The following is a 10,900-nucleotide window of genomic DNA, read 5'->3' on the forward strand; positions in this document are numbered from 1 at the left end:
CCTACACCTTGCATCTATTTTTTCATTTTCTTCTTTCAGTTTTCTAATATCCATTTCTAAAATTAAATTTCTTTCTTTAAGATTAGTTACAGCTTGCTTCAAAAGCTCATTTTCATTTTCTTTGTTACTAAGATTTTCACTCACAGAAAGTAACTGATCGCTTTTCGATTTAATTAGTATGTCTTTTTCCCTAAGTGATTTCTGTAAGACATCATGTTTTTCTTTGATCTGCCTCATCTCTGACTCAGTCCCTTCTTGACTCTTTCTTTCAATCTCTGATGCTGTAGCCACAGAATCGGATAACCGTTGATTGTTTTCCTGAAGAGTCTTAATAGTTGAATCTTTTTCTTGCAACTTTTTTTTCAGTTGTTCCAATTCCTTTTGAAGGAGTTTAGACTCATCACTGAGTACTTCAGGAGCACTGTATTGAGTGCCTGAAAGTTGTGAAATGGTGGAAGCTGTTGCCACAGGTGGTGTTACCAAATCAAGTTTACTCAGGAGAAGATCCTTGGTGTTATGAAGCTGTCCTATGCTGTGTTGAACTTGTGCTAATTCCTGGCTAAAACTTTTCAGCTTCTTCTCATTCTGTTCATAACTCTGAATCAAGCCATTATAATCTACCTGCAACTTTGAATTACTATCGCTTTCAACTGAAAATTGTGCTTGAAGCTTGTTTAACTCTTCTTGGAGGTGTGCTGATTCATGCTGCATGTTCTGAACCGTGGTTATTACTTGTTGCTTCCACTCTTCCATCTTCTTTACTTGCTGTTTTAGTTTATCACGTTCTTGCAGAAGTTCCTCAAACTGGTTACTGTTAACACCTCCTGACCCGTTATCAGTACCTGTACTGGATGTCTGCAAGACAGTCAATAAGGTTTGGCATTTTTGACTTAGAGCATCTATTTCAATATCTTTTTCTCGAATGATACGGGATAAATTCTGAATAGTTTCTCTAGACATGTCTTGACTGCTGTTTTCAGATCTATTAGATAACTTTTGATTCTCCTCTTGCAACCTTACCAAAGCTGCTTCTTTAGCAGCGACCATATCCATGATATTACGATACTCTGTTTTTAACTGACTGTTTTCTCTTGTCTTTTCACTTAGAACTGCTAGTACCTGTTCCCTTTCCATAACATAAGCTTGCAGCTGCTGCTGAAGACAAAGAACATCCTGCCTATAGGAAGCTGAGGAAATTCTAGCATTGAGAGCTTGTATTTCTAAATCCTTCTCTTGAATGATCCGAGTAAGTTTGCCAACTTCATCCTTAGACAACTGATCAATTTGCTGACTTAGAGAAACATTCTTTTCATTTAGAAGCTTAATCTCCATCTCCCTTTCTTTGATACCTTTTACCAGTCTTTCAATTTCAGCTTTAGATAAGTCATGTTTTTCATTTCCATTTTCTCCATTAAGAGTCTGAACTTTGGTTTCCTGAAAAAGATCAGAGGAGTCAGTCTGAATAATCTGTCTCTGTTTGTGCAACTGAGTTTTAATTTGTTCAATTGTTTTCTGCAAATTTTTAATTTCCTCATCTTTCTCTAAAGAAAGTCTTTCATGTGTGACATTCATTTGCTCACACTGAAATTTAGACTCATCTATTTCCTTTCTTTGCTCCTGCAAAGACTGCTGAAGTTGCACTGTTGTTTGATTCTGATCTTCTATTGTTTTTTTGTGAACTTCTATTTCTTCTTCAAGATTATTCTTTATCACTTTTAACTGCGTTACCTCACTTTCGAGTTCAATAATAATATCTAGAGTTTTAGGCTCAACCACAGGCGTAGATCTACTTTGCTGATCCTTAAGGCGTTCAATTTCTTCTTTCAAATGATTATTTTCTTCCTTCATGACTGCAAGACTTCTGTCTTTTTCCTCCAAGTTCTGTTTTAAGACATCCTGCTTTTTTGAAACTTTCATATATTCCTCAAGTTCCTGCTTCACCTGTAAGGCTTGATTTTTAAGTTTTTCAATAAATACCTCTTTTTCTTTTATGAGTTCTGTCAACTGCTTTTGTCCTCCTAAGCTAGTAGTCAACATCTCTTTTGTTTCTTGATGGTCAATTTCCATCTGCTCAATGCTCCTTTTAAGTTCATCGATCTTAAAGTCTTTCTCTTGATTGAGTTTAACTAGGCGCTCATGTTCAAGCTGCAATGCAGTGGTATCCATACTACGTGCATTTGATAATTCCTCAATAGTTTGCTTATACTTATGCGCTTGTTCCAAAAGCCTCTTTTCCGTCTGGTTTAATTCGCTCTCCAATTGTCTTTTTTCCATTTTCACAGCCTCCACAACAGTGTCTTTTTCCAAGTAAGCTTTATTTTTCTCAGAAATGGCATCACTTAACTCCTGTTTTAGTTCTTCAGTGGCTGCTATCAGCTTTCCATTTTCTGTCCTGAGATCAGACAGAGATTTCTCCAAGTCTTCACTTAGTTGTTTGTTTTCTGAAATGTCATTCTGTAGTTTTGCAATTTCTACTTCTCTCTCTTTCAGAATCAGATCTTGACAAGTGTACTTAGACTCCCAATTACTTTTTTCTGTTAACTTGCTCAAGGATACAGAAAGTTCCTCCTCTCTTTCTTTTAGCTTCTGCTGCAATTCTCCGATTTCTTTTTTATGATGCAAATTACAGTCCTGGGCTTTCCTTAGTTGTTCCTGAAGATCTTTAATATTGTCTTGAAGATGCTGCTTACTTACATGCAAATCATTAAGTGCATATGAACATTGGCTTAGTTTTTCTTTCCGACTATCTAACTCCTTAATAGTTTCCACCTTCTCCATTTCTAATTCTGATACTTTCTTTCTTTCAAAATCTATGTCAAATTTCAGCTGTTTGATGATACTATCAGTTTCTGTGTGTTGTTTTGACAGCTGCTCTTTCAGTGTAATCACATGCTGAAATGAACACAAACAAGAATTCATTAGGAGGGGAGACCCAGCCAAATTATGCATTTCATTCATTTTTATCCTCTGATCAACAAAAAAAAAAAAATTGAGAGGAGAAAAGTATTTCCTAGTTGCCAACTAGTATCAACCAGTCAATGCTAAATTAATTAAAACCAAATATCAAAGAGGGATAGATTACACTTCACTAAAGACAGGAACACCATCTCCCCCAAAAGAACCCTAACTACCTATATCAAGGAACAAAAAGAGAACTACCTAAGAAACATAACTGTCAGAATTTGTCAGGGCAGTTGGAAAAGGTACGCAGCAAACACCCATCACTTAAAAAAAGGGAGGCACTAAATTTAAAATAACAAATTACAGAAGTGAATGCATATCTGTATATTCTATTTTCAGTTTGCCATATCATTTCTTTGTCCTTAACAAGTGGGTTTCTTGCACTTCAGAATTTCGCAGAGACAGCAGATATGGAGAAACACTGGTCCCAATATTCTTTTTAATCCTCAGAGGATAATTTATATTTCCCTGCTATCTATGTTCAAAGATCAACTTAAGATAAACACACACACACAAATCTAAACATTTATTTTAGCAGTTCAATAATTAGTTGCAATATTTATTACCTGAGTAGCTTCTTGATTCTGCTTATCTAGTTCTTCCAACTCCGCTATTAATGTTTCTCTTTCAGCAATACTTTCATTTAATTCGTGTTCTTTCCTTTCCAAATCTTGTCTTAGCCGATTTAATTCTGAATTCTGATCCTCAGTATACGCAGAAAGAATATTCTCATTTTTATGTTGTGCACTTGTCAGTTCCTTCTCAAGTCCCTCCTTAAGTTAAAGAAAATAATTCTAAATATTAGACTTTATCTTGCTGAAATTTGTAAACTGTTTAGATTTGAAATAGTTTTTTTTTTCCCCTCAACAATTAAAAGCAAAACATGCATTTTTATGTTAGAATCTCTAAGCCTGCATGAATATTATCCCACTTAAAAATTCTTCATTGTGAAGTATTTGTCACTACCATTCATACATACACATTTATTTTCTCATCACTAAGTTTAGGAGTGCAGTTTACAAACTTCTGCACAAAAAGCCATGGTCTGACAAGCAAAGTTATATCCACCTCTGACATACGGATCCACAGCTGTGATAAACTATTATATCTCCAAGAGATACCCTAAACATGTAGTATGCTGCATGGCAAGACAGGAATTTTTAATCAAGGACACCTGAATAACATCATCATGAAAAATGCCATGGGAACTCTTGAATGCATGCAAAACACAGAAGACCCCAGTTGAAAAATACTACTGGACACAAAGTAAACTAAGCCAAATCTCTCAAGCATGAGTTTATAGAGGACTAAGTCAACCTTGTCAAAAACTAAAGGTGTGTTCCAGAGAAACTGTATGTTCCACTACTTAACTTCATCAATAAGATGGAATGTAGTATTGTTAGAGTACTACATGGAAGAAGAGAGATGTTTTACAACTGATAACAGCGTCAAAACTGAAACGTGCCGAAGTAGAAGAGGTGAAAAATGACAAATTTTATACTTTACAAATGTATGTTACAGCAGCCTAAGTAGCAATGTGATAGGTGGAACTCCACTAGTTTTTTTTAACAGAGTATGCTGTGGAGTTTCACAAGTCGAAAGGTATCCTTTCTACCAATCCACATGTAATTACAGAATTAATCTACAGTTATCTCCTTGATTACAAGGTTATTTATGTAGAAGTGCAAATGCCTCAAAAAACGTATACTGCCAGAACATGTCTTTCCCATCAGTTACTATTGTTAGGAACTACTTTGTTGGCTTAATTTCAAAATTACTTTACCTGATTTAAACTTGAAAGTCTTGCTATTTCATTTTCTGCTTCTATAAAGGAAAACAAAAAAACCTCATAGTTTTACTACTTTCCAAAAAACCAATAAAAACAGATCATTCTCCCACCTTGCCCCAACAGAACTCTGCTGCTCACAAGAGAATAGTTTCACAGTATTTTACGATGATAAGCATCAGTGCTGTATAAGATTCAAATGCACCATCAATCACCACCACAAAGTAGAGCATTACTTTTACAACTGAGTCCACATTAGGAGGACTTTGGTACTACAGTGTGTCAGTTATGCAATATTAAAAGATTTTCTACATACAGATATACTTCTTAAACAGATATGTTTCAGTGTTTTCAGTGAAGATATGAGCAACAGACCGCCTTTACACACAAAAAGTGTACTTCTAGGATTTAAACAAACAACTTCTATTGAGGCTTACTTACATTTAAAGAAAGAAAAACCTATCAAACAATTGGCAGACATGATTACTTACCTAATCAGAAACCCCTATGATAATCACACTAGTCCTAATTGTCTCCTGTTCTGCTTAGCCTTACCTCAATGAACAACCCTTTTCTAAAGCAGCAACTTTTAAAAGGTACATATTCTCATATTCAGTTCCAAATTCTTAAAATAAATTCTGAGCATTAAAAGCTAAAACCTGTGAAGATATACTCAAAATTTAAAAATTTTTAAAAAATCATCATCTTTGTACCTAACAGTGCTTGCTGTAGTCTGACAACATCTTCTGGTAGTGATGTCTTTGATTGGAGCTTCTTCTCCTGTTCTTTCAAGAGAGCATCTTGCTCTGCAACAGAACTTTGCAGCATACTAAAGTCAGATTTAAGATTTTCATATTCTTGTGTTATTTGGATTTTTTCTACCTTTGCCATTTCTTGCTCTTTCAGAAGAATTTTGTTTTCTTCTTTGGCAGAAGACAATTTGTGATTTAATTTTCTTATTTCGTCTTCTAGGTCCTTTACAACCTGCAACTGTTCTACTCTTCCTCCTTCTAGACTCTGAGCATTTTTTTCCTGTTCACTAATTTTAGAGTCATCCATGGCATCAGCGCTCACACCATCTAAAGAACAAAAAAGATTGTTTGCAATATTAAGCAAAAGATCTACAGTGCTCGCTTTGGTTAAAAGTCTCTTCTTCCACCCCTTCTCTTGACAGAGGGAGATAGTCTAAACCAGAGACATGATCATCATCAACAGAAAGCTTACTTGAATAGAATTAACATTGGAAGCAGTGCTATACATATTACTGGTTTGATAAGCAGCTTTTCAAATACTTACACATCCCTGGCTCAAAATAATTTTAAAAGGTAAGAGTTGCAAGACATACATTGTTCACAATTTCATTAAAATATACTTGACCCCCATCTCTCTCGGTGGGGAGATGACAGAACCTAATTTATCAGGATTTGGAATCCCTCAATTTTCTAAGAATAATTTATCAAACTCCATCTAATTTAGCCTGATGCAAAATCCCTGTTTATAATTTAATTAATTAAATTTCAAAGGTTTGCTGAATGGTTGTTATAGAGAACAATTTGCTACAAATTAGTACATCATTTGCTACATGATGCACAAAGTTTTTCACCTAAAGGTCTTATTTTGCAGAATTATGTTTTTACAGATCCACCATACTATCATGACATTCATAGTTCTGTACAATCCTCACAATGTAATTTCCAGGTAAGTTACAGAGTATAAAAAGGTGTAATCAAAAATGTACAGAAAAAAAGTTAAATGAAAGCACACTGCTTGTGAATTCATTTCAGTGTAAGTTCAAACACTTCCCCCCGCCCCAGTCTGTATTATGCTGTCAAACAGAACCAACAAAATAAAAATATAAAATACTCTAATTCTTTAAAAGCTGTGAGCAGTATTTATTTTACAGATAACTTGTAATGCAAAAGATATGGGATTCCTGCCTTTGACTTCATTAAATTAGTCCTGCTGGTGTACGTACGTGCAACGTGCAGTAAAAGACAGATTACATCTTAACAGGCATCTGATTTTAAGTAGCCAATTCCCTACCGGTACTACCTTCGAAATTAAGAGGCTGTGAAAATACTTCCCTTCTTTCCGAGAAGAAAATGGATCTCTCTTTCCAAACGGAGAATATACACTCTTTAGAAGTCCAAGTTTTAACAGATAATAAAATGTAGGTTTACAGGCAAATCTTATATCTTTGTGCAAAGAAGCCCCTAAAAGAAACCTGTCATGTCTATTTTTATGGAATATGAAATACCTACAAGACAACAAAAAGCTCCTTGTGAGAACTACTGAGCTTCTCCTACAATCTAATCACGCCACAGACTAAGACATGGTCCTTATGGCAATCTTTGAGCTTCTGTCAAGTAACCCAATTGGCACATAGTACTTCTCACCAAAGTTATTTTTGTGCTGAGATTTTCTTATCTTCAATTTTGTATGTCTCATCCACACCTATATTCAGTGTAAGTTAAAAAAACAGGAAGCGTAGAATTTAGAGCACAACATTTGATATGTATAGAAAATGACCCTCTAGACTGATACACGTCAGAAGATGAAATGCTATCATTCCAGCGTTCAAGCCAACCACAGTGAATGTAAGATACTAGGACACACGTCTTAAACATGAAGCTGAACTAAAGTTGAAATTCAAATTCCTAAACATCACATATTTGATAGCTATTACACTGTTACATACATATTTGATGCTTTAACCAAAATTCACTGTACATTAAATAAAAAAGAAAGTATGTGGTAATAAAGACCTTGCTGTAACCGATTCTCAAGTTCTTCAATTCGCTCTTCATATTCGCTCAGCTCTTCTCGGTGTCGACGACTTATCTCTACTAGCTTTTGTCTGTGTGCATCCTGCAATACTGAAAGTTCATGTTGATGTTCGTCTATTTCTTGACTTAAATTCTGTTTGAGCTCCTAAAAATATCATTAGAGAAACAGAATGGTACAATACAGTACAGAAGCTTAAGAAAGAAAAAATCCAAAAGAAAGAAAAAAAGTTTTCCCTAGTAAAATTAAAGGATTTATTAAAGGATTTCTCACAGGAGAGGTCAAGTTTCTTGGCTTTTGTTGGTTTGGGTTTTTTTGAGCATGTTAAAAGACATTCCTTTTACAAATATGTTTACACAAACAGTACGCTCTACACAACAGCAAATATTAAACCAGTGTAGAGAGACTGCAACTCTTTCATACGAAGTGGATACACTAGGACATATTTCTAGTAACTTTTAAGGATGACATGCAAATCCGTATTTTGCATCTTCAATGAAAAAAGGCAAGATGTTTCTGAGAAGGGAGAAGAAATTATTTTGTGCATCAAAAATTCAGTCTCGTAAGTTATCAACAGCTTCTGAAAGTGATTTGCCTTCATAAATACTAATGTCATTCTTTTAAGCTTACGTACTATATTCGAGTCATATAAAGACCCTTTCTCAGAATAACTGACTTTTTAAATACAGCACAGCAACATTTCAGTCAGCAGTACAATTACATGCCCACATGCATTTTTAATAGAGAAAATCTAAGTGCTAGTGTTGTAAATATTTTAACTACATTCACAAGTCATGTGACCATATGCAAAACCATTAAGAATAAAACATAAGAGAAGACTAGTTTGTCAAAGTTGTTATCTTACCTTAACAATATTTTGCAGTTTGCATATTTCACCTTGTTCAGCATCATTTGTCCCTTGCACTTTGGAAGTCTGAGAAAAGAAAAATCACATACACATGTGAACTGTGATAAATATGTGTATTTTTCATGTAAGTGCTTCCTCTGTTGATAATCAAAAGTAGAAAACAAAAAAGCTAACATGAAGCAAAATTCAAATCTACAGTAATTTTGATCAAAAAAAGACATTTTAATGGAAACATTTTAATTTTCCATGGATTTTTTTATTATTATATGCAAATGTGTAAAAGCTTGGGGTGGGGGGGTGTTATTGCACCTATTAGGACAACAGGGTTGCTTAATTTTACTTGAATATTTCACATGGGAAAAGTATACCTCTGAAATCAGGCTACAGCGTGAAAAATGATGACTCACATCAACAATAGCTTGAAAGATTATATTCTTTCTTGTCTCAGCAGACCATGAATCACAACTGACATATCAAGGACTGAGAGAAGAGTAAGTAAAAACAGTATGCAAGTATCCAACTATCACTTTGAACAGTATTGTGCTGTCAATAAATAATGAGTATCACAGCCAGGAAGAAGAAAAGTATTTTTTGAAAGGCTGCACAAAAATGAAACCCTGAAGCAGTATTCTAGGAAAAGGGTTTCATAAACATTCGCCTAACTTGACAAATCATGCATAAAAGCATCACGTTTGGAAGTTAGTCACTGAATGTGTCCCTGTCATGTGACAGCAAGAAAATGACTACAAGATCATTAGGTTTCAGCTTTTCCATCAAATCATGTCACTTCTAGAAATTGTACAGCATGAACTTTCAAAAGACCCACTCCAGGAACACCAAATGCAATGAAAACACTAATCTGGAGGGGAGAAGGGAGGGTAAGATAGAGGGGAACCACTCACCAGTGCAATCTGCTTCCAGTGGTCAACCTCAGATTCAAGCCTAGAAACTTCGTTGGACAATCTGTTTATTTCTTGTTGTGACCAGATTATATCTCCAAAATCCATGTCATCTCCTTCAAAACCTGAGGAATGTCTGACCACTGGAACATAGGAAGCTGATGTAGCCGCTGGTGGCAAAACACCAACTCCTAACTGTGCTGACCGAGAAGCTGTCTGTACTTTCTGCAGTTGTTCCTGTAGTGCATTCTGTCTAGCTTTTAGATGGCTGATTTCCACCTGAATATACAGAATACAATGCATTGTTTCAATAAGAAGGCTATCAAAATACACTCTACTTTCCCCCCGTCACCTTGTGAAATGTGAACCAACCAAACAACTCCCCCACAGCACAAATTACTGACCGCGGTCACTAAAAGGGAAAAAACCCCAAACGCTCTCCTGAAGGAGAAAAGTAGTATTAACTGATGTTTTACAAAGTATCTCACGCAAGGACACATATTAAAAGTTTCAATAGTGTTCAGTTAAGTAAAACTTCACTAAAAGTGTTTGCTGATTTTTTCAGCAGCCAAGATACCTAATTACCATAGCAAGATTCAAGCTAACAGGTTGTACAAAAAAATTAAATCTTTAAAGAGGGTATTCAGATATGAAAATTAAACAATATATGATGCTCCCCCAGTTATTTAGATTACATTTGATTTCTTCTACGCTTAACAACTCAATGTATTGAAAATTTACTTATTTACAATAAACTGAAATTAGCTGCATGCAATTTTCTCATAACTCTGTTATTGTATTTAATAAGCAGAATTCTATACATTTCAAAATCCTGCTTCCTCTAGTTCCCACAGGCATTTACAAACAAAACAGAAATAAAACTCCTTTTGTGTAATTCTAGGCATACTGGCAACTTTCTTCATTTAAAAGGCTATGAACTCTCATGTTACACAATAGGTTATAAAGCTGATGTTTCCATCACAAAGGGACACTTCTCAAATTATGAAAGCTAGTTCTGTTCCCTTTAGTTGTATACGTTAAGATAATTATGATATCTACAGACAATATAACCACTTCAAATGAGAATTTGCTCCTGTTGCTTTTCTTAAACTGCTTTGTATTTCTGATTTAATTATCTTTAAGTGTCCTTTCTCACAGTGATTCCAGAAACAACAAATTCTGATATATGCATGACATTCCCAGGGAATCTTCTCTTGTCTCAACTATCTCCTGGCAGCTCTGCTCCTATTACATGATTCAATGAGATATATGTCTTAGTCTTTCAGTGTCTACATTAACAAACCAAGAAACCATAACTGTGACCAAAACTTCCACTGAAAGAGCACAGATACTATAATAAAGAGATTAAACAGCATAATACATAGGTTTATTGGACACACTCAAATATTTGACTCTGTATCCTACCTCTTTCTGTTGAAGCTGATTTCGGTACTCTATAGATAACTGCTTTATTTGAAGCTCTGCTGCTTCATGCTTTTCTTCTAAATCGCTACAAACTTTTTTCAGTCTCTCGTTCTAGCAAAAATGAGAAATGGATGTTGGTGAATTCGGAACAATTCTTACAGAATTAGAAAAGCGTTA

The 10,900-nt window shown here is 34.9% G+C and overlaps 1 protein-coding gene across 1 annotated transcript in view; it reads right to left on the minus strand.

Moving 5' to 3' along the window:
• TRIP11 (thyroid hormone receptor interactor 11) overlaps positions 1 to 10,900 on the minus strand; it is a 38,291-nt gene that overhangs the window by 18,601 nt on the left and 8,790 nt on the right. The window contains exons 3-10 of the mRNA XM_009319528.1: positions 10,724 to 10,834; positions 9,302 to 9,577; positions 8,397 to 8,465; positions 7,513 to 7,678; positions 5,461 to 5,826; positions 4,745 to 4,785; positions 3,528 to 3,734; positions 1 to 2,892 (exon numbers count right to left, since the gene is read on the minus strand). The exon at positions 1 to 2,892 is cut by the window's left edge and continues 138 nt beyond it. Coding sequence (XP_009317803.1) covers positions 1 to 2,892; positions 3,528 to 3,734; positions 4,745 to 4,785; positions 5,461 to 5,826; positions 7,513 to 7,678; positions 8,397 to 8,465; positions 9,302 to 9,577; positions 10,724 to 10,834 — 4,128 coding nt within the window. The remainder of the gene's footprint in view (positions 2,893 to 3,527; positions 3,735 to 4,744; positions 4,786 to 5,460; positions 5,827 to 7,512; positions 7,679 to 8,396; positions 8,466 to 9,301; positions 9,578 to 10,723; positions 10,835 to 10,900) is intronic.

This window comes from Pygoscelis adeliae, unplaced genomic scaffold (genome assembly GCF_000699105.1).
Source record: "Pygoscelis adeliae isolate BGI_AS28 unplaced genomic scaffold, ASM69910v1 Scaffold71, whole genome shotgun sequence".
NCBI lineage: Eukaryota > Metazoa > Chordata > Aves > Sphenisciformes > Spheniscidae > Pygoscelis > Pygoscelis adeliae.